The sequence below is a fragment of the Aricia agestis genome, chromosome Z (genome assembly GCF_905147365.1).
Source record: "Aricia agestis chromosome Z, ilAriAges1.1, whole genome shotgun sequence".
Classification (NCBI taxonomy): domain Eukaryota; kingdom Metazoa; phylum Arthropoda; class Insecta; order Lepidoptera; family Lycaenidae; genus Aricia; species Aricia agestis.
In genome coordinates, this window is record NC_056428.1 from 41,994,894 (window position 1) to 42,020,617 (window position 25,724).

At 35.1% G+C, this 25,724-nt stretch overlaps 1 protein-coding gene across 2 annotated transcripts; it reads right to left on the reverse strand.

Moving 5' to 3' along the window:
• Positions 1-377: 377 nt before the first annotated feature.
• On the reverse strand, positions 378-25,023 carry LOC121738668 (zinc finger protein 383-like). Of its 2 annotated transcripts, none has more exons than XM_042130880.1 (4): positions 24,957-25,023; positions 22,985-23,145; positions 1,373-1,587; positions 378-1,157 (listed from the first exon to the last, which is right to left on the reverse strand). In XM_042130880.1, exons 2-4 carry the CDS (start codon positions 23,129-23,131, stop codon positions 380-382), a joined length of 1,140 nt encoding a protein of 379 aa, XP_041986814.1. In that variant the 5' UTR covers positions 23,132-23,145; positions 24,957-25,023; the 3' UTR covers positions 378-379. The 2 variants fall into 2 exon arrangements, with proteins under 2 accessions (XP_041986814.1, XP_041986813.1); XM_042130879.1 differs by lacking the exon at positions 24,957-25,023 and adding an exon at positions 24,439-24,460.
• Positions 25,024-25,724: the final 701 nt, after the last annotated feature.

The following is a 25,724-nucleotide window of genomic DNA, read 5'->3' on the forward strand; positions in this document are numbered from 1 at the left end:
GAATAAAATATTATACAAACAACTTTGATATAATGTATAGTTACCATGGTAAGTATACATTATAATACATAGTTTACTTTCGCAAAACGATTGAAAATCGATAACGGAGTCACGAACTTTGACCGACACGACAACCCGTCGCGTCGGTTCCCACTTCTTCAAACTCATAGTGTCCTGGTACAGTTTCAACCTAACCAACCTACAAACTGCTAGAAATATTTCAAACTGTTTCGGGTATTTTTATTATATTACGTTAAATATCCTACATAAATTAAAAAATTATATTAACTAAGTACTCACTCGTACTAGAAACTAAATATTAATTCCAACTACTCGCGTACAGTTAATATTTAATAATATTATTAAGTCGTCGAGGACCTTATATACTATTCGTATAATAATTGGCATTGTATTCTGGTATTTCGGCGGCATAGTACATTGTATCCCCATCTCTCACTGGTTGGACGTTGGAAAGGTTGAAAAAGTCGAGGTGATTCGGTTCGGACTGTATTGTCTGGTTATACTGGTCCGTCATCACGTAGCCGACGTCTCCATGTGATCTCAAGTGAAAATTCAGATGACTACTCTGCTTGAATCGCTTTCCGCAAACTTGGCACTCGAATGGATGTATGTTTGTATGCGTTCGCATGTGCTGCCTCAGATGGATGGACTGTGAGAAGCTTTTGCCGCATATCACACACTTGAAAGGCTTGACCTTGGTGTGGGTGCGCAAATGCTGGTCCAAACCAGCCTTCTGAGTGAAACCCTTGTTGCAAAAGACACAAACGAACGGGCGTATACCAGAGTGCATGCGCATGTGCTGGTGCAGGCCGCCCTGCTGGGTGAATCTTTTTGAGCATAAGGGACATTGATATGGTTTTATTTTGGTGTGAATCATTCTGGCGTGATTATCCAATTGGGAGCTATCCAGGAAAACTTGGTCACAGGTCCGACAGGTATAGATTTCGACCTGGGGAGTACTGTCAGGATACGCCCTGTCCAAACGTTTCTCGCACACTTGGCATCTGAGGGCGGTTTTTCGCCGCTTTGTGTGTTGGTCCCGATAGTGCATCGAGTAGTCGCAACAGTTTACAAATATCTGCCGGCATGTACGATCTGGCTGCATCACCGAAGGCAGGGTACATGTAAACGGTCCACTGTAAGAAAGAAGATTATTAAATAATTTACAGGTATAAATAAATATTGTTCTCATATAATAATTATTAATTATCCTAGGCATGATGCTTCGGTTAACTCAACTTAACTCAAGCGCTTAAGCTTGAGGGTTAAGAGCGAGCACTACGTTCAATGGTAATGGTAAGGGAAAATCCCGTATTGAATAAAAACATAATAATAATATTATTGTAAATACCTTAAATCCACCGGTAACTTTGGTTGCATCTTTCTCAAGCCATCCTCCAGTTGGTCCTCTTTGCTCCCATTGTCATCTTCACGTCTTATTCTTACAATGATGTAGCTCGTGTCTACGCTGAAAGTGCGTCGTGTAATGTTGTCTTCGATCGTCGTATAGTCTGTGCTTTGATTTTCGTGGGGGTAGAATTGAAAGCCGCAAAGACCATCAAATATCTAAAAAAGAGACCGTATAATAATTAATTATAGCTAATACCTATCCCCTAAACACTGCAACAACTAAGCATTAGCGATTAGGCCAAGGCCCAAGACAGAGGGAACGTTAATGGGGATTGTCCATTTTTTTTTAATTTTGCTCATTACAAAAACATTTCGAGGAATAAGGTCAGTGATCGTTTTTCTGTATATAAAAGAAAAAAATACCCATTAGTTACCTATATTTTTGAACAAATATGTTTAACCTTAGTTTGACCTTCAATGGCGTTAAATAAGCAATAAATTCGACCAACATTACATTTCGAACTTTTGGTAAGCTTCTCGTATCAGCTTTCACATAATAAGAACCTGCATTTGACGAACCAGCCATTATAAATAAGATTGAAAGGAAATTTAAAACACTACAGAGGTCAATTGGCCGCCGGTGATGACGTCAGAGCGAAACTTTAAAAATTTATTGAGAAAAAACCAGCCAATGAATTTCAAAATTATTTAATTTATATTCTTAAAATACCCTATTTTAACGAAAAAAAATATAAAAAGTACATGTGATTTTTTTTGGACAATGCCCATTGGTTTTGCTATACTTATTAAATTATTATTTAAATATTATATCAACTTAAAGTATGAATTGAGTGACGCATCTTATTCAGTTAGTAGCGGACTCGACAACGTTGTTCTGACTCCTGTAGGTACGCATGTCTTGAATAATATTATGGCCCAAATTTTTGGTCAATCATTTCTTCCCGAGCGAAACTTTTTAAAATGCATAAGGGAATTATACTATGAATACTAGCGACCGTCAGCTGCGACTCCGTGTGTGGCAATGGCAGCCTACCAAAGATGAAGAAAAAAAAATTTTTCAGTCATTTCCTCTCATTTGAAAATCAGAGTATAGTTTATGTAGTATTTTGAAAGAAAAACATAGTCAGCTGACCATAACACGGTGGATTACACGTCAGCTGGCTCCTTGAACATGAAAAAATATATAATATATTTTCAATGATTTCCTCTCAGCTAAAAATTTACCTGGTGATCGTTTATATCGATCTACGAGTACTATGAATGAAAATTAATGTAAGCTTGCTGTATCTTAGTGAAAAGTTTGTCAGCTGGTACCTTGAAAGGTGTAACGTAACAGTATCACTGAAACTGAAACTTATCAGCTGACGACTTTTCCCTTGACTTACAGCTGGCTGATTTTTTTATTGTAAACTTACTAGAGTATTTTAACAATTCTCTGATAAAGGGAATTGAGTAACTTTGTATGGACCATGTATGGACCTGTGGCGTAATTTTTTTTTTCCAGCGGCCAGGGATTAAACCAATACTATTTTGTAGCACTACATCAGAGAAACATAATATATTAGTAATAAAAATTGTTCTAAGTAATATCGGAGCTGAGCTACGATTATTTTAGTACTTATATTTATTTTTGCGCCGTATGTTCACAAAATCAATAGTAATTAACGTTACTTTATGGAGCTATCCTTAAAAAACAGGTATACAGGTATAGAAAGGGTATATTAATCTTTTGGATAAATATATTTCTCACTAGCTACTGCCCACGACTTCGTCCGCGTCAAATATAATATGAATATTTTTTCATACATATTTTCACACTGGGTTTAACTCTCGTCCGACTTTGTGTATTAATGTGTTGTAGGTAAAATGACTCTAGGGTATTGTTCCCATATTATTATAATGTCGATTATTTCCACTATTTTTCCATAGCGAATTTTGGCCATAGTTCAGTATGAGTTATGACGCCGGACGCCACCTTTCGGCAGAATTTTTAGTCTAGCTTTTAATCTACTTCCCGGTTTAATCTACTTACACTCATACACGTGGAGCTGCAGGAATGTTTTATAGAATATTAACTATTTACTTACACAAAAAATATAAAAAAATCAAAACGGCCCTCTAAGAAATTCGAGAAAAAATGGATTTGCATTTTTTTGCAAAAGAAAAACAAATAGTTAAAAAACTCATTAAATGACGGCGCGTAGTTGTATGTTGGTTATAGTAGGGGAGAGGAAGAGGGGATTTCGGGAGTAGCTCGCGCGTGTTACATTAAGCTTGTATAGGCTTCCGACATGTGTCTAGTTATCATGAAATAGAAATCAGATTTCTCATGTGGTGGGATAAATTTTTTTTTTTTGAATATTGAAATGTCATCCGATCTGTGAGATTAAGATAGGGGATGTTTAGTATACCCCAAAGAAGTGTGACGGTGTCCACAATTCGCATAACATTCCTGCATCGCGCTATCGAAGTTTTCTGAGCGCGTCGGTATATATGTTACGCTCAAAGACCGAAAACGCTCAGTGAGTGAAAAAATGGCTCACAACTATACAGGGTGCAATTTAACCTTCCTGCCAAATTTGGATATATTGATCCTTGTTAAAAATAAAAATACACGTATTTCTTCTTTTATAATCACTCAGTACTAAAATTTTGAGAAATAGCCTCCGAAAGTTATCCTACCAAACACCACAAAATATGGACACATGCGCGGCCCGGCCCCGCCCCGCTCTTCCATTGACTTTCTTGCAGTAATGGATTAAGACTACTTGATGCCCTAAGCAATCCATGCCTGTCCTTATTTCAACTAGAATCGGTCTTTGAACCTTTACTCTTCTGGTGCCCCCTCAGATGTGATGCCCTAGGCAATTGCTTAATTTGATTAAGGGCTAATCCGTCACTGCATTCTCGTTATTATCATAAGTTGCGAATTTTCCCTTCATACTTTGACGAACTTAGGACCGTCAAATGTAAAGGGCGTAGACAGGTATGTTTAGAATAAAATTAATTGATACACATCAAAAGAATGGAAAATAATAACTTTTTAATTACGAAAAATAAGCACTTTAGAAATTTATAATAAATCTAAACCACATCCTTTGCATTTAGGCGTATTTAAAAAATTCAATTAACTTATGTACACAGTACAACTAATTAAAAAATAAAAATCAAAACAACCCACCTCTAAATCTTATTTACTTCCATCTTGTCTACACTTAGCATAGTTCAAACGAGTTCAAACTGCAATCCGTTTTGCTCTAAGCAGAGTCTAGCGCGTTTTGCACATTGTCTTTAAGACTTTAAAAGTTTGTTAAGCACAACTTTGTCACTTTTAACCTCGTCAGAGGCTGTCTTCGAGGCTGGCTAGGCGTGTGCAAGTGTTGCGAAGTGCGAACTGTCCATAATCCGAGTCTTTGATTGTCTCGCGATTCAGATTCAGGGTACAGCTGCTGCATTCGAGAATCATCAATCAGCTGTTACGAAGACGAGGAACGCTTTCTTGCTCGTACAGTCTCTGGGTTTCGCGTAAACTTTCGCCACTTAAAATGTAGCACCTCCACCTATGCCTCCACATTTCATAACACTCGATCGTGGTTAGGGTACATTGTAACAGACACTAATAAAGCGCGGGGGCCGGGGGGGCCGTGACAAACAAAATAATTACGTGTTAGCTATACAACTACGCGCGTGGTACTAAACGGTCGCCGGCGACCGGCGGGCGGCGGGCCTCCCGCCTCCCACCCCGCGCGTCACCCCCGCTTTACCCCTACGCATAACCGGTCTCGACTGGATATCTGTGCGGCGCGATGTACTAGCTCGGTCGCAATATCGTAATTATTATTAACTTATGAAGCGACCATTGTGCATCGATTTTTTTGGGATAAAATATGTTATTGTAAAAAAATTAACACCCTAATTTTTTCGGTTGAATGGACTCACCTAATGATACCTAAGCCCCAAAAAAAATTTGGCCTACCTGGTTTAATTGCACCCTGTATATTATTTATTACGACAGGTGAAAAGTATCACGTGAGCTCCGGCCTGACCGAAGATAATACGTCGCTCGGTCGGAAGATCTTCCTTTGTAGCCACCACGCACTATCCCACAGAAGCTTCCATAAAGCTCGAGTGACTACACAAATAGCACCGTCCCCTCCCCTACTATAAGTCATTCTTCTAAAATGTACGAATAACTAAAAATAAAAATAAATGATGAATTGAATTGTACTTGTATCTATATCTATAGGTTGTAACAAAACTAAGTGGTAATACTTTAGTTAGAGTAAGTATATATTATGTGTCCCTTGTATAGAGTTCTCTGTGAAAGAAGCAGCGCCGAAAGACATTTTTTTTGTGATTTGCAAGCGCCCTGGCGTAGAGTTTCCCCATACAAAAGTGAAAAAAAATATGTTCTCTTTCAGCGCTGCTACTTTTACACAAAACTCTATTGACGAGACTCATACACGGTACTCACCCTAAAATATTATCACTTAGTTTTATTATACCCTGTATACTAATATTATGAAGCTGAAGTGTTTGTGTGTTTGAAAGTGCTAATCTCAGGAACTGCTTGTTCGATTTGAAAAATTATTTTTGTGTTGGATAGCCCATATATCGAGGAAGGCTTGAAGCTAATAAATAATGCCGTTTTTTTTTTTTTTCCTGAGTATACATGCTATGATTGAATTTACTTTTAGTTGAAAATACGAACTTATAATGCCTATTATCTCGGCTCCGATATAATTTAGCTATATAGTCCCCCATAATAAAGTTTACTCCAAAGAATTCTATTAATAGAAGTCTTTGGTTTACTCCCCTTGATATTATGTTCTTTCATAATATGCCGGTTTGGTGAGTCGCCGCGAAATTTGAAAATGACGCCAATATTACCCAAACCCCTTTTCATCCGGGAGGAAATAACATTTCTCATGTTATTTGGCGGTATGTTTAATTTGAGAGTTTTGATAACTCTCAAATTAAAGTTTTGACAGCTTGCTGTAAGTATCTCAGTGGAAAGTTTCCACTGAGATACTTACAGCAAGCTGACATTAATTTTCATTCATAGTAGCATATAAACGACTAGCGGCCCGCCCCGGCTTCGCACGGGTGGACATTGATTTTTAAATATTTTTTTTCAATCTTTTTTTCTTAGTCAATCTTTATGGAACATAAAAATGGTTTACACTAAACGTAATGAATTAATGAAGCACTATAAGTAATATTATCCCATCAATGAAGCGGCACCCGGCTGTCGCATAACTATTATATTATAAATCTATTGTGTCTGCGATTCCCATGATCGAGGTAATAATAATTAATATTAACGTGGACTCTCCGGGCGAGCACACCCGCGCGGCGCGCCTTGACGACGCCCAATTCGCAACGTGCAGCAGAAATCGTAATATTTTAATTTCGCCATAACATTAAAACCAAACGTCCAATTTTAATCATTCAAAGACCAAATACTATCTACATTAACTGTACTTAGTAATGAAATAATTTATTTTGATAAGAATTAATGCCATGAGTAAAATAAAGGCATTTAAATGTAGTCCAAAAACATTTCAAGATTTTTTAATAAAAAAATTGTTATTGTGCCTCACTCAACATAGATAGGTATAGTGTGTCGCGGACTTTTTTGTAGATATTTAAAAGATCTACAATTACTTAGAACATTTTATGGTTCTATCTTTTATAGTTTAGGCAGCGTACGCGAAAAAAGTAACATTTCTGGTTGATTTTTTACACCTTGCGTCCGAAAATCCCAAATATCTTACGGAACCCTATTTTTTCCAAAATAAAATGTAGCCTATGTTCAGCAGAATTAATGTAGGATTCCAATGGTAAAATAATCTTTCAAATCGGTCCAGTAGTTTCGGAGCCTATTCAAGAGAAACAAACAATCAAATCTTTCCTCTTTATAATAGTAGTGTAGATCACCAGTAGGGCATGGATACCGGTAATCGGTATTACCGGAAAACCGGTAATACTGCACCATTTAGATCATTTTTAAATACCGGTACTAAAGAGAAAAATACGTTTCGGTATTTTAGCTTTAATATATTTTTGTATACGCACACGTGTTTTCAACACAATATTATGATTTATGAAACAATTGAAAGTATACCAATACACTCAAAATCAACTGCTAGTAAAATAATAATTTTGCTGTGTGTGTGTGAGTTCTGTGTTGGCATATTTCTTAGTCAAATTTATTATTATAATAATGTTACGTGCTAGGGTTCGAAGGATTTGGAGAGAAATACCTGCTGACTCTTATGCTGTGTATTTCATGAAGAACATCTGGTACTCTCGTTCTTGGGACAACTATCTGAAGATAGACCTATCTGCCGTTAGTCTTTTCCCATTTTCGGTAGAGTATTCCGTTTTGAACTATCAGACTGTCCCATTGCGCCCAGTACACTCCAGTTTTTTTCCATGTGATGATGTGCCGATGGTCGTCATTTCTTTCTTGAGCCTCCCATCATTGCATTATTCTCCCAGAGACCCGAAGGACTTGTTCTCGTTAACTTTAATGTTACTTCGTTAGATTCCTGCTTAACACAATGTTTGCAGTCTTCCGAACACGGCCTTCGTGAAAGTGCGTCGGCATTACCATGCGTCTTTCCGCTGCGGTGTTCCGTCTTGAAGTCAAACTCCTGGAGCTGTTCATGTTCAATCCATCGAGCTACTTGACCTTCTGGATTCTTGAATTGCAGTAGCCACTTCAAGGCTGCATGATTAGTTCACCGTAAAAACTGTCTGCCGATGAGATATTTGTTGAAATGTTTTAGCGTCTTTACGACAGCCAAGAGTTCCCTTCTTGTCACACACTAGTTTCTAGAGAGAATCCAGAGGGCTTAGATAATGATTTGCTGAAATATGCAATAACAATTACTTCTCTTTCACCCTGTTTTTGAGATACCTAACACCCCTCCGACCACAAACTGAAGGTCAGTTTATAGTCAACACGGATGCAAGCAACACGGCCGTGTTGCTTGCATCCGTGTTGACTATAAACTGACCTTCAGTTTGTGGATACTCCAGGATTGGTGTTTCACACAGATGTTTCTTCAGTTTCTGAAAATAATCTTCAGAAGTCTCATTCCAACTAAAGTGTCGTTTATCTTGTCAGCCGATGTAATGGTTTGGCTATCTCCGAGAATCCCTTAACAAAATGCCAGTATGAGCATAGGCCGAGGAATGCCCCGCACTTTGGTTTTGTTCTTAGAGGTTGGCCAATTTTGAACTGCTTCCAGTTTCTCCGGCTCTGTCTGGATTCTATCACTGGAAACTTATATGTAAATGATAGTCGTTTTTAGGGTTCCGTACCTCAAAAGGAAAAAACGGAACCCTTATAGGATCACTTTGTTGTCCGTCTGTCCGTCCGTCCGTCTGTCAAGACCCTTTTTCTCAGGAACGCGTGGAGGTATGAAGCTGAAATTTATATCAATTACTCAGGTCTACTGTCCCTTGAAGCTGTGAAAAAATCAAACTTCTAAGCCAACGCAATCAAAAGATACAGCCGTTTATGCCGCAAATTTTCGACACTTGCAAGGGAATCAAAACCTACAGGGTGCTTCCCGTGAACTCAGAATCTTGAAATTTGGTACGAAGCAACGTCTTATAGCATAGATAAAGGAAAAATTACGAAAACCATAAATTTTTAGTTACATCACATAATATATATTTTTTTAATAATTTTAAACTTACTACCCATTTCCTCATAAACGCGTAGAGGTATTAAATTGAAATTCATACCAAATACTCAGGTCTATAATACCTTTAAGCTGTAACAAAATCAAACTTCTATGTCAACGCAATCAAAAGAAACAGCAATTTAAGCTGCATATTTTGAAACTCGCAAGTACTCGCAAGGGAATCAAAACCTAAAGGGTACTTCCAGTCGACCTAGAATCTTGAAATTTGGCATGAAGCAACGTTTTATAGCACACATAAAGGAAAAATTCCGAAAACCTTAAATTTTTAGTTACATTACAAAATATATATTTTTTAATAAATATAAACTTATTACTTTTTTCCTCATGAACGCGTAGAGCTATCAAGTTGAAATTCATATCAAATACTTAGATCTAATTGCCTTTAACCCGTGAAAAAAAAAAAATTCTAAGTCAACGCAAAAACGCAAAACGCAAAAGTACAACCATTGATACCGCAAGTCGCGACCGACCGCCGCCGCCGCCGATAGTCTGCTGCAAGGCTAGTATAAGTGTTTCAGTTATATTATAGATAAATGATATGTGTTAATATAAAATAAAAGATTACTTAAACGATAAAGAGATCTTTGTCTTAAATTTATGCTCCTCCATCTTTCCCCATTGTAATGTTATGAATTTCATTTTGCAATAAAAATACCATAGTTATGACTCGATTGTCGTAATGAACGAACTTTGTAAACCTTGCAGGTTTGTACGGAACCCTCGGTGCGCGAGTCCGACTCGCACTTGGCCGGTTTTTTATTTTAATGTTTAAATTGTAATGTACTTAAGGAAGATTTTTTTTGTTATTTGTTTAGTATAAGGAACAAAACAGTGTTTAACAGTTAAACTTTAAATAAACAAGTTGATTTTAATGTTTTTAGGGTTCCGTACCTCAAAAGGAAAAAACGGAACCCTTATAGGATCACTTTGTTGTCCGTCTGTCCGTCCGTCCGTCTGTCAAGACCCTTTTTCTCAGGAACGCGTGGAGGTATGAAGCTGAAATTTATATCAATTACTCAAGTCTACTGTCCCTTGAAGCTGTGAAAAAATCAAACTTCTAAGCCAACGCAATCAAAAGATACAGCCGTTTATGCCGCAAATTTTCGACACTTGCAAGGGAATCAAAACCTACAGGGTGCTTCCCGTGAACTCAGAATCTTGAAATTTGGTACGAAGCAACGTCTTATAGCATAGATAAAGGAAAAATTACGAAAACCATAAATTTTTAGTTACATCACATAATATATTTTTTTTAATAATTTTAAACTTACTACCCATTTCCTCATAAACGCGTAGAGGTATTAAATTGAAATTCATACCAAATACTCAGGTCTATAATACCTTTAAGCTGTAACAAAATCAAACTTCTATGTCAACGCAATCAAAAGAAACAGCAATTTAAGCTGCATATTTTGAAACTCGCAAGTACTCGCAAGGGAATCAAAACCTAAAGGGTACTTCCAGTCGACCTAGAATCTTGAAATTTGGCATGAAGCAACATTTTATAGCACACATAAAGGAAAAATTCCGAAAACCTTAAATTTTTAGTTACATTACAAAATATATATTTTTTAATAAATATAAACTTATTACTTTTTTCCTCATGAACGCGTAGAGCTATCAAGTTGAAATTCATATCAAATACTTAGATCTAATTGCCTTTAACCCGTGAAAAAAAAATTCTAAGTCAACGCAAAAACGCAAAACGCAAAAGTACAACCATTGATACCGCATATTTTGAAACTCGCAACTACACGCAAGGGAATTAAAACCTAAAGACCACTTCCCGTTGACATAGAATCTCGAAATTTGGTAAGAAGCAATAGCTTACAGCACAGGTAACAGAAAAATTCCGAAAAGCTTAAAATTTTAAGTAGTTATACCACCAAAAAAATTGTGATTGTAAACATAATTGTAGTTACAGCAATGACCGCGAGTTATTATACTATTCAATATAGATTTTAGAATGAATCCCCAAAATGGAATTTCCACATATTTTTCATCCATAAACATGTTTCCGTTAATAAACAGTAGCACTACACGAAGTTGTACAACTATTGATAACGTTTTTTCGAACTTCAATGTTCAATGTGGTACTATTCATAACTTTTTCAGTCACCATTTACAGGTCTGGTTCAAATTTAATACTTAATTAATATTTTTGAACCAGATTTCTAAATAGTGACTAAAAAACTTAGTAAATAAATAACTTTAATAAAAGAACTTTCGCAAGTCTGCTGCAAGGCTAGTATAAGTGTTTCAGTTATATTATAGATAAATGATATGTGTTAATATAAAATAAAGGATTACTTAAACGATAAAGAGATCTTTGTCTTAAATTTATGCTCCTCCATCTTTCCCCATTGTAATGTTATGAATTTCATTTTGCAATAAAAATACCATAGTTATGACTCGATTGTCGTAATGAACGAACTTTGTAAACCTTGCAGGTTTGTACGGAACCCTCGGTGCGCGAGTCCGACTCGCACTTGGCCGGTTTTTTTTTTTGTTTATTCGATTAAATTATAAAGGATTTAGCGCTTTTTTGATAAATACCGCAAAAATACCGAAAAACCGGAAAACCGGTTTTTGAAAAATCAATACCGGTATTATACCGGTATTGCAAAAATTCCCAATACCACCATGCCCTAATCACCAGGTAATTTTTTAGCTGAGAGGAAATCATTGAAAATATATTATATTATATTTTTTAGGGTTCCGTACCTCAAAAGGAAAAAACGGAACCCTTATAGGATCACTTTGTTGTCCGTCTGTCCGTCCGTCCGTCTGTCAAGACCCTTTTTCTCAGGAACGCGTGGAGGTATGAAGCTGAAATTTATATCAATTACTCAGGTCTACTGTCCCTTGAAGCTGTGAAAAAATCAAACTTCTAAGCCAACGCAATCAAAAGATACAGCCGTTTATGCCGCAAATTTTCGACACTTGCAAGGGAATCAAAACCTACAGGGTGCTTCCCGTGAACTCAGAATCTTGAAATTTGGTACGAAGCAATGTCTTATAGCATAGATAAAGGAAAAATTACGAAAACCATAAATTTTTAGTTACATCACATAATATATTTTTTTTTAATAATTTTAAACTTACTACCCATTTCCTCATAAACGCGTAGAGGTATTAAATTGAAATTCATACCAAATACTCAGGTCTATAATACCTTTAAGCTGTAACAAAATCAAACTTCTATGTCAACGCAATCAAAAGAAACAGCAATTTAAGCTGCATATTTTGAAACTCGCAAGTACTCGCAAGGGAATCAAAACCTAAAGGGTACTTCCAGTCGACCTAGAATCTTGAAATTTGGCATGAAGCAACGTTTTATAGCACACATAAAGGAAAAATTCCGAAAACCTTAAATTTTTAGTAACATTACAAAATATATATTTTTTAATAAATATAAACTTATTACTTTTTTCCTCATGAACGCGTAGAGCTATCAAGTTGAAATTCATATCAAATACTTAGATCTAATTGCCTTTAACCACTTTCGCAAGTCTGCTGCAAGGCTAGTATAAGTGTTTCAGTTATATTATAGATAAATGATATGTGTTAATATAAAATAAAGGATTACTTAAACGATAAAGAGATCTTTGTCTTAAATTTATGCTCCTCCATCTTTCCCCATTGTAATGTTATGAATTTCATTTTGCAATAAAAATACCATAGTTATGACTCCATTGTCGTAATGAACGAACTTTGTAAACCTTGCAGGTTTGTACGGAACCCTCGGTGCGCGAGTCCGACTCGCACTTGGCTGGTTTTTCATGTTCAAGGAGCCAGCTGACGTGTAATCCACCGTGTAATGTGACTATGTTTTTCTTTCAAAATACTACATAAACTATACTCTGATAAATTTTAAAATGAGAGGAAATGACTGAAAAAAATGACCCACCCCACCACGGAGTCGCAGCTGACGATCGCGTAAGTCCCTTATTCATTTTACGAAGTTTCGGTTGGGAGGGGCTTGGTCATGAAAATCTGTCACTGGCCCCAGGTCTATTTAAGCTGTTTGAGAAAGGCTGTTACAATCTGGAAAAATATTGACTAGTCGAAGATCTGAATTGTAAATCGTGACCATAACATGATTAGTTAACGCTTATAATATTTAATATCTTACTAGCTATTTGACCGAGCTTTTCTCGGTATTCGATGAAACACGAATAAAATGACATTTTGTGAAAATGAATCCAAGGTAGATCGATTTATCGCCCCTGAAACCCGCTATATAGGTATACTAAATTTCACGAAAATCGATGGAGCCGATTCCGAGATTCCAATTTTATAGATATATATAATATATATACAAGAATTGCTCGTTTAAAGATATAAGATACTGATAATATATAGTTACCGTACTCCTCCGAAACGATTTTACTGATTTTTACCAAATTTTATATGCTTAATAATTAGTAGGTCTGAGAATCGGCTACTAGCTACTTTTTATATCCTACTTATATTATAAAGGCGAAAGTTTGATTGGATGTATGGATGTATGGATATTTGTTACTCTTTCACGCAAAAACTACTGAACGGATTTTAATGAAACTTTACAATAATATAGCTTATACAAATAATACATCAAAATAACACATAGGCTACAATTTTAATCGATTTTCAAAATGGGAAAGTGTTATGTTCGTATTTTTAACCGACTTCCAAAAAGGAGGAAGTGATATTAAGTTCGGCTGTGGAGATTTTTTTTTGTATGTTCAACGATTACTCCGCTGTTTGTGAACCGATTTTCAAAATTTTTGTTTTGTTGTATTAGGTTTCACTCCAATTTGGTACCATGTTCATAAAAATGGTGACTTGATGATGGGATCCAGGAGTAATCGAGGGAACTCCTCAAAATTTGTAAGGAAACATAATATTATGGTGATTTTGGTTTTTTAAGAAGTATCCTAAGCATATGCTACCAAAACGCAAGATTTGGCACCAAGGTATACTATGGTTCCGAAGATACTAAGAGAAATCCAGATTCCTAATAGATACAAGTTTGGTGGTTTCGGCGTTGTTTTAAGAACTAAAAGCATATGCTACTATGCAAATTACATTCATCATCATTATCATCATTACCATGTCAGGGTCACCATCACTAATGTCACCAAAATTGAACATAACAAATTCAACCTTAACTCCAGAGCGTAAGGCACACATTTGAATCTGAGATGTAAGTTGCTTCGATAATACACTAATTGCACTAGTATAAATTGAAAGGAAACTGAAAAACAATCTTCAACGTAATCGGAATAAGAAACACAATCGCATTTATGAGTAAAAAAATACTTCGTAATTGTATTTTTATTTATATTTACGCGATTTTGCACCTTATTGCCATACATATACAGATCGAATTCCTATGTAAGTTTAATGTTTATACAATTTTAATCTGTTAGTGTCTAAACACACTAGGCTGAATTACGCCGGCGTAAATTCCGCCGCGTTTACGCCGCGTTTCAAACGCATACAAAATACGGACGGAACGTGATGGACGACACACTATGCCGAAATTCCGTCGCGAGCCGAACTTCCGTCGAGCCCAGTCGACGACAAACCAAAACTCTACCGATATTCAAAATAACAACATGATATTATTGCCGCAAGTAGGATAATTTTAGTACACCAAAATTGCATAAAATCGGGGGTTTTGTGATAAAACGGTTTTCTTTCATTTCTGGCTGGAAACTGGTACGACCCAGCCCACAGCCACCTCCTAAATAGGTTAGCGTGTGGCTGAATATGGTAAATGGCATATTTTTTATGCTTATGAGATCAATGGTATTTTGTAGAAACAACGTTTCGTAAATCCCACCAAAATTTAAAAATTCTCCGCGGCTGTTAATCGGTCTAGATATTGAGTAAAATAGTTCAGCGTCAAGCCAAAATTGGAAATCGCCTATTTATGTTTATTTTCATAGAAAATAATAATTATTTTAAAAAAATAAGGATAGGCCCAAATTAAAAGCGTTATGATTTACTTTTAAAATAAAAAAATGAAAACGATATCTTGAAAAAATAAGATAGTTTTCAGCCTTGCCGCGCAAAAGAGCGGTTTGGGAAATCCAGTCCGATACAAGTTTGGGAGTTTCAGCGTTATTTTAAGAACGGAAAGCTTATGCTTTACTACCATATCATACCATGCATCGTCCCATGATTATGAGCCCATCATGACCCTGTTATTAGTACTTTTCATAGTCTTTGAGATTGAGACTCGAGTTTGTCAAGCGATAATATAAAAAAGTCTATACTTACTTAATAATATTATAAACCTGAAGAGTATGTTTGCTTCAACGCGCTAATCTCAGGAACTACAGGTCCGATTTAAAAATTTATTTCAGTGTTAGATAGCCCATTTATCGAGTATTAAGGCTATAATATTATATTATCACGCTAAGACTAATACGACCGAAGAAACTCAGGAAAATGTGGGAAAAACGGGGGAAATATTAGAAAGGGTTTATCTCACGAACTACTGGAGCAATTTTATGGCAATATTTGGCACAGATATAGAGAAGACCACGTGAAGGGAGTATAGCTATTTTTTATTCCGTAAAATTCCTAATTTACGCGGGCGAAGCCGCGCGGGACATTTAATACTTTATATGGCAAAGAAACGTTTGCCGGGACAGCTAGTATAAAATTATATTGAAAACCGGTTTTCTGTAATAAGATTTTTTTTTATTAAGTAATAATAATTTAAGTACTTACTTACCCTTATTTAGGACCAACAGGGTCCTAATTAAGGGTAAGTTATTATTAAAAAACTAAGACTTCGCTGTTAATATAAATATTATTTAACTTGCTCAACATCAGCATAAGTCAATTTTTATTTGTGGTATCGAACGTCATCTATGAACAAAATCTAAAATCTCCGCATAGCATCCCCAACGAAGTAGCATCATAAACATGAAACATCAATCTACAACACGGTTATATCATTAATTTGACGCAGCGAAATATATTACATAACATGCGAGCTCCATAATGACGCCATCAAACCGTGCGTCTAGTTAATTTGACTGTGTTATCTATACTTAGACCCAATTGCACCAACCTCTGTTTGTTACATCCTAACAAGGCATTACTTAACGGACCTTGGAAAATTAAACAGACTGTTAAAATACTTATGTCCCACAGTAAAAATTTAACAGCGGATTAGTAAATGAAACGTTAAGTGAACAACGAGTGAATAACATTCAATTCGTTCGTTCTTGTTATAAGGCGACGAAATTGCAATGTAAGTACAAGTTTAATACGACATGTTGGCTGCAATATGTCATTTTCACCTTATTCGTATAATACGTCATCTGGTAGATAATGCGACCAAATTAAAATATCACTGATCGCATACATTTGTTACACTACAATAGTTCTTTTTAATTTACCAGGATAATAATTATGATCTGTCATAGCTCAAAATATGAATCATGATACAAACTTTTATTTACTTATTTCGGCTTGGTAGTTTTGATACAAGTCAGTGTATTTGCAATTTCAAGGAAAATCCGAGAGCTGAAATTTTGACAAAATGAAAATAAATAATGCATAACATGAAAAATAATAAATAATATGTAAGGATGTGGCGAAACATGGCGGCAACACTCAAAAGTCAAAACAGATTCTTTTATTGATATTGGATATTGTCTTTAAAAAGTTGTTGTTTTGACTATTATAACGGCCTGATATATATTTAACGGACCTCCCCAGCAGGAATTAAAATTTAACACCGTGTTAGGCGATTTGACATGACATTAGCGTATGGTGGAACGCTCGATAGCTCTAACAGGCCACAAAATGGGGGAAATTATTTGAAAGGGCTTATTTGAACGCGCTAATCTCAGGAACTACTGGCGGCCTACCACAACCTTTCCTAAAACTATCATGTTTCCAGAACACTTTGTTGTAAGATTACAATAACCTTACTTTGATTCGTACCATGAACTTTTTAAGGTGTATGAAAACAATCTTGTTTTATTCCTGCTAAGTGATGGGAAAGAACGAACGATATCAAATTATTTGTTTACATTTATCAATGGGTGGAAGCGAGATAAGCAACTATGAAGCGCTTTGTTCCTCTCACACGATTGTGTAAACAAATGAATTGTCATGGGTGGAAGCGAGATAGCAGCTATAAAGCGTTTTGTCACTCTCACACGATTGTGTAAACAAATGAAGTGTCTAATTAGTCTAAACAAATGTAGAAAAAACTTATTAGTGACTGTAGAGAATTTGAATGGTACTAAACATAAATATTTCAATAAATTAAACCGATTCAGCGCTAAATTGTTAACAATAGGAATTAAATCAAATAGTTAAATTGTTGAAAAACTAATGCTGAAACCCAATTAAGACTTGAAGTGTTGTTGTGGTACGCTAAAACAAAAAAGTTTTAAGTGGTGTGTGAGTTGCGCGACTTTGAAGACTGTTTCGATATTTTCTATTATAAGGTAAATAGAAGGTACGTAAATATTTAATTCATTGGTTATCTCAAAACAAAAGCCGTTTTTTATGTACATGGTAAACTTTAAATACAAATAAAGTTAAGACTTTTCTTGTTAATACATAATATGCGTAATTTAAAGTCGTACCGTACTCAATTTTCAAATATAATTTTACTAAAAAACAATAAAAAATGCAAAACAATCTTAAAAAAGTTGATATTTCACAGCGGATTTAAGATCGCTAGTTTGACGTTAAAGTAATCTTGCTCATCTGTCAAACGGTGTTAAAATGGAGCTCATGGTACGCTGAGAGCGAATGATATTGGGACATGACGTCACAAAACGTCTTGACGGAACAATCATAAAGTAATCTTACTTTTAAGAGGTGATGGTACGAAATCATAAAGTAAGATTAAAATAATACTGCTATAAGAGGTTGTAGTAGGCCTCCTGGTCCGATTTCAAAAATTCTTTCAGTGTTAGATATCCCGTTTATCGAGAAAGGCTATAGGCTATATTTTATCACGCTGAGACTAATGAGAGCGAACAAATACAGGAAAATGTGGAAAAAATTGGGGAAATTATTTGAAAGGGCTTATTTGAACGCGCGAATCTCAGGAACTACGGTCCGATTTAAAAAAATATTTCAGTGTTAGATAGTCCATTTATCGAGAAAGGCTAGAGGCTATATTTCATCATGGTATGACTAATAGGAGCAAAGAAATAGAGGAAAATGTGGATAAAACGGGGGAAATTATTTGAAAGGGCTTATCTCACGAACTACTGGAGCAATTTTTCTGTTATTTGGCACAGATAAGAAGTAGACCACGTGAAGGATCATAGGCTATTTTTGGTGAACTAATTTGTCTGTGAAATATCTAATTTACGCGGGCGAAGCTGCGCGGAACGTTATATTTCGCGTGGTCACGACATCACGCGTAAACGGCTGGACCCATTTTGCTGAAATTTGGTATAAAGATACTTTGAGTCCCGAAAAAGAACATAGGATACATTTTGTCCCGAAAAAATGTTTTGTTACTGCACAATATACTTTTATGATTTGCGCGTAAACTATTCAATATAATATTTTGATGGAATTTGGTATGGAGATACTTTGAGTCTCGGGAAAGGACAAGGAATACTAATTTTGTTCCGGAAAATGTACGGTTCCCTCACAATGAAGTTATCGCCTAAACTATTTAATCTATTTTGATGAAATTAGGTATGGCGATACTTTTAGTCTCGGGAAAGGACAAGGGATACTTTTATTGCGAAAAATATACGGTCCTCGCACAATAATCTTTTATGATTCTCGCCTAAACTATTTAAGCTATTTTGATGAAATTTGGCATGGAGATTGGAGATACTAATTTGAATCTGGGACAAGGAATGTTTTTTGTCCCGAAAAAAACCGGCCAAGTGCGAGTCGGACTCGCGCACCGAGGGTTCCGTACAAACCTGCAAGGTTTACAAAGTTCGTTCATTACGACAATCGAGTCATAACTATGGTATTTTTATTGCAAAATGAAATTCATAACATTACAATGGGGAAAGATGGAGGAGCATAAATTTAAGACAAAGATCTCTTTATCGTTTAAGTAATCCTTTATTTTATATTAACACATATCATTTATCTATAATATAACTGAAACACTTATACTAGCCTTGCAGCAGACTTGCGAAAGTTCTTTTATTAAAGTTATTTATTTACTAAGTTTTTTAGTCACTATTTAGAAATCTGGTTCAAAAATATTAATTAAGTATTAAATTTGAACCAGACCTGTAAATGGTGACTGAAAAAGTTATGAATAGTACCACATTGAACATTGAAGTTCGAAAAAACGTTATCAATAGTTGTACAACTTCGTGTAGTGCTACTGTTTATTAACGGAAACATGTTTATGGATGAAAAATATGTGGAAATTCCATTTTGGGGATTCATTCTAAAATCTATATTGAATAGTATAATAACTCGCGGTCATTGCTGTAACTACAATTATGTTTACAATCACAATTTTTTTGGTGGTATAACTACTTAAAATTTTAAGCTTTTCGGAATTTTTCTGTTACCTGTGCTGTAAGCTATTGCTTCTTACCAAATTTCGAGATTCTATGTCAACGGGAAGTGGTCTTTAGGTTTTAATTCCCTTGCGTGTAGTTGCGAGTTTCAAAATATGCGGTATCAATGGTTGTACTTTTGCGTTTTGCGTTTTTGCGTTGACTTAGAATTTTTTTTTTTTCACGGGTTAAAGGCAATTAGATCTAAGTATTTGATATGAATTTCAACTTGATAGCTCTACGCGTTCATGAGGAAAAAAGTAATAAGTTTATATTTATTAAAAAATATATATTTTGTAATGTAACTAAAAATTTAAGGTTTTCGGAATTTTTCCTTTATGTGTGCTATAAAATGTTGCTTCATGCCAAATTTCAAGATTCTAGGTCGACTGGAAGTACCCTTTAGGTTTTGATTCCCTTGCGAGTACTTGCGAGTTTCAAAATATGCAGCTTAAATTGCTGTTTCTTTTGATTGCGTTGACATAGAAGTTTGATTTTGTTACAGCTTAAAGGTATTATAGACTTGAGTATTTGGTATGAATTTCAATTTAATACCTCTACGCGTTTATGAGGAAATGGGTAGTAAGTTTAAAATTATTAAAAAAAAATATATTATGTGATGTAACTAAAAATTTATGGTTTTCGTAATTTTTCCTTTATCTATGCTATAAGACGTTGCTTCGTACCAAATTTCAAGATTCTGAGTTCACGGGAAGCACCCTGTAGGTTTTGATTCCCTTGCAAGTGTCGAAAATTTGCGGCATAAACGGCTGTATCTTTTGATTGCGTTGGCTTAGAAGTTTGATTTTTTCACAGCTTCAAGGGACAGTAGACTTGAGTAATTGATATAAATTTCAGCTTCATACCTCCACGCGTTCCTGAGAAAAAGGGTCTTGACAGACGGACGGACGGACAGACGGACAACAAAGTGATCCTATAAGGGTTCCGTTTTTTCCTTTTGAGGTACGGAACCCTAAAAATGTGCGGTTCCCACCCAATATACTTTTCTGATTTGCGCGTAAACGACTCAATCGATGTACGCGGAACAACTATAAACTAAAGTCCACGCGGACGAAGTCGCGGGCAACAGCTAGTATTATATATATAATTGGGAAGAGTTTGTTTGTTTCTTTGTTTGAACGCGCTAATGGCTATATTTTATCACGCTAAGAAGAAAATGTGGAAAAAATGGGGGAAATTATTTGAAAGGGCTTATTTGAACGCGCTAATCTCAGGAACTACTGGTCCGATTTTAAAAATTATTTCAGTGATAGATAGCACATTTATCAAGAAAGGCTATAGACTAGGTGGTCACGACATCATGCGTAAACGGCTGGACCCATTTTGCTGAAATTTGGTATAAAGATACTTTGAGTCCCGAAAAAGAACATAGGATACACTTTGTGCCGGAAAAATGTACGGTTACTGCACAATTTACTTTTATGATTATTGCCTAAACTATTCAATCTATTTTGATGAAATTTGGTATGGCAATACTTTCAGTCTCGGGAAAGGACAAGGGATACTTTTTATCCCGGAAAATATACGTTTCCCGCACAATAAACCTTTATGATTCTCACTCAAAATATTTAATGATCTATTTTGATGAAATTTGGCATGGAGATTGGAGATAGGGCTGGAGGACTAATTTGAATCTGGGACAAGGAATGATTTTTGTCCCGGAAAAATGTGTGGTTCCCACACAATATACTTTTCTGATTTGCGCGTTAACGACTCAATCGATGTACGGGAACAACTATAAACTAAGGTCCACGCGGACGAAGTCGCGTGCAACAGCTAGTAATATTATAAAGCGGAAGAGTTTGTTTGTTTGAACGCGTTAATCTCAGGAACTACTGGTCCGGTTTGAATAATTCTTTCAGTGTTAGATAGCCCATTTATCAAGGAAGGCTATTATAGGCAACCTATATTTTTATCACGCTAAGACTAATAGGAGCGAAGAAATAGAGTAAAATGTGGAAAAACGCGGGAAATTATTTAAAAGGGCTTATATTATTATTTATTAGATAAGAAGTAGACCACGTGAAGGATCATAGGCTATTTTTTGTTGACTAATTTGTCTGTGAAATATCTTAATTACGCGGGCGAAGCTGCGCGGAACGTCTAGTAAGTATTATATAAAATTCTCGTGTCACAATTTTAGTTACCGTACTCCTCCGAAACGGCTTTACTGATTTTTACCTAATCTAATATGCATATTCAGTAGACCGTCTGAGAATCGGCTACTGGGTACTTTTTATATTGATAAATGCATTTGTTGAATAAATAATAGTAAAGTATTACAACTCGAGACTGACGGCCACCATTGCATTGTGCGCAGTGCGACGCGATAGCGATACCGATAGAAAATTCAGTGTCATACACACACATAGATCAAGATAGATACCGCATGTGTAGGTATGTACTTCGCGTGCCTATTCACGTTCCCAAACGACGAGCAATGCTCGTCTTTCGAAAGTCTGTTTTTGCTCTGCTATCGGAATCGGACGTCAATCGGAATTTTAAAAAGGCCTAAATGCCTAAAGCCTTAATGAGCTGTAGAAATTCAAATAGAAACGTTGGCCTAGAAGGGTCACGTTTCATATCATCGGTACGTCACAGTTAGTAGGAAAAAAGTGGCACGCTCGATTTCATACAAATGGAGCGACATACGGTATCTATCTTGATATACATATATCTGTGGTGTCATCCTTATTTAATATACTATACTCGGCGAGTACTTATTATAATATACTTATTATAATATACTATACGTGGCGATAGCGGTCATTGACTCCCTGTCAAAAACTTGTCATTTTCTAATTTTTCTATACAAGGCCGCGATTGACAACATCTGACACTTCACTGTCAATTGCGGTTTATATAGAAAATGACAAGTTTTTGACAGGGAGTCAATGAACGCTACCGCCATGTTTCGCCGAGTATATATATATATATATATATATATATATATATATATAAGTATATAATTTTGGAATCTCGGTATCGATTTTCATGAAATTTTGTATATAAATTTCATGAAAATCGATACTGAGATAAACCGATCGATTCGATCGAGATCGAACCGGGGGCGATAAATCGATCTAGCTAGGATTCATTTTTAGAAAATGTCATTTTATATGACTAGCTATTTGACCGAGCAACGCTCGGTCAAATAGCTAGTTATACTTTATATGGCAAAACAACATTTGCCGGGACAGCTAATTCTTTCTTTATACTTTTTTATTTGGCACCTATTCCATATTGGGATTATAATATTTAACTGATATAAAATAATAAGATACACATGGATACAATTATTATAACAATTTATAACTTTAGATGTACAATTACCTTGTCTGTATCGTTGTGAAGTATATTTTGTAGCTCAATGTCGGAACTATCATCATCATGTTGAGAGTATTTATGGTTCAATAAAGCAGTTGCATTATAAAAACTTTTCATGCACAACTTGCAGGTAAACTCGTCATTTTGGTCCATGGATTTGTGAAATTCTAAAATATTTAAGTACCTATATAAGACCGTGCAGGAATTAATTTCTATACTTAATTTATTATTTGCATACTTACATACTGAATACAATCTGTGTGCATGATAATAAAAACATTCTACCTCTACATAATATTACGTCTTTTTTGTAATATTTTGACATGATAATTAAATATGTTAATACCACTAGGTATAATATTAACTTTATGGTTAATACTTTATATTGACAATGATATTCTATGTTACTAACAGTGTTGCCAACTTAGTGGAATTTCCACTAGATCGGAAAAATTTAGTTTTAGTGGCTAGTGGATTTCTTAGTGGATTAGATTATTTAAGTTAGTGGTAGCTTCGACGTTAAACCACTAGTTTTTTTTTATTATGTTTCTAACCCTTGAAGACGCACACTGGAAACTTAATTATATTATTATTATATTTATTCGTTTTGCCGCATTCTAACGCTGATATAGAGCGATTATTTAGCATGATGAATGTTGTCAAGACTTAACAGAGAAACCGGATGAAGTTTGATCGCCTTTCTTTCGTGCAAACTGCAAGGTTAGCACGCGAAGGCAAATGCTGTAATAACAACATAATACCAAATACCGTATTAAGTACAAAAATTAGAACTAAAGAAATTTATTCTTCACAAACTGAACAAGTAAATGACAATGATTCCTCTAACGACGTTTATCTTTAATCTTTAGTTAAGTACCTACTTATACATAGGTACATAGGTAACTAAAGTTTTCCTTATTGTAGTAACAAAAATAATTATTTCATAATAATAATGACGTTGTTGTTGTATTATTCTCAAATTATATTCAGATAGGTTGTTGTTGTCTTTACGTTATTTAGTGGAATTCTGGTGGTTTGAGAGGCCATTTAGGTTTTAGCGGTTTCTGGTGGTTTACGCTGCTGAATTTGGTGGGTTAGTAAAAAAAAAGTTGGCAACACTGGTTACTAATTTAGAAACTCATTGCTTTATCGAGTACTGAGTACATAATCAGGATCACCGATTACTACTAGGCACTAGGAAATAGTTGTTGGCGTAATAAAGTTTTAATAGAATCATAGCCAACTGGATATTTTCAGAAATTAATAATAATAATAATAATCCGTGTTCTCCGATAGCTATTGAATAAAAACTAATTCAGCAAAAAATATGCTGCTGTAATTTCCAACACAATAATTATTAGGTACCCTTGTATAAAGAATAAATTACATTACCATTATCGTAGACGTTTCATAATAATATTATCACTACATAGGTAGCTGTTTTAATCAATTTTATTCACCCATTATTCACCTTTTATATCTATACATATCTATACACATAAATAAAATTGAAGTGTCTGTTTGTAATATTGAAAGAACCGTTTCTTACTACATGCATATGAATGTACTTACGATACATATACCAAAATAGGATTTTTTACAATTTTTGTCTGTCTGTATGTCTGTCTGTTTGTTCCGGCTAATCTCCGAAACGGCTGGGGCTATTTTGACGGGACTTTTTTTGGCAGATAGCTGATGTAATAAGGAGTAACTTAGGCTACTTTTTAACTGACTTTCAATAAAGGAGGAGGATATATTTTATTTTTTTATATATTTTGTTCGGAAAAATTCTCTCTTTTTTATTATGATCTTCGTTATCACATTTTGCTGACGCGGACGAAGTCGCGGGCAACAGCTAGTTTTTAATATAATATTATCAATACTTTACCACGTAATTGTTACACGCTACAATCTACATAATTATAATTGTATAAGTACTAAAAATATATAATACAACATAAAAATAATTAATACTAACTAAGTACTATTTTCTTACAATCCAAAATTGTTATCTGCAGTATTTTACACAAATAAATTAATTGCAATTTACAACACTTTTCAGTTTTCAAAAATGGGCGCTAAGTCGAAAAGGGTCGCCAATTACCTATTGCCATGTGATTTTTTTATAATTTATTCTTGACTATGGATACAGGTCCTTCAGTCGAATACATTATAAAAATACAATGAACTTACATTAGAATACAATTACATTAATTGATTGTAATAAATAACAAAAAGAAACCTACAAACTTTAAGAACATTTACAACATTTTACATTTCACAAAAACATAAATTTAACATTAAAAAAAATAAAACCATTTATGGTCCCATTGTGGTACTAAGACTGGAGAGAGCCTTATATCGGTGTATAAGCGTCAAAAGCGTGTAATATTATGTCCTACTTACTAGGACATAACAAAGGAGTCGGTCTGCATATTTCATGTAATAAAAGTGTTAATAAAGGTTTTTAGTGAACATTTAATGCTAGATACACGGACGTAAAAAAAATATTGATATATCTAGATATATAAATATCTAACTCATTCATCATTAAATGTTCACAGTATAATAATGCCTTCAGGGCGCTGCTGGGGCTGCCCCGACACTGCAGTGCTTCAGGGATGCTAGCTTCAGCTGAAGTGGATAGCTTCTCAGCTATCATAAGGAAATGTGTGGCATCCCTGATACATCGGGTTCGGGGCAGCGCCAACAGCCTCCTGAGAACAGTTGCGGAGAGACTGGAAGT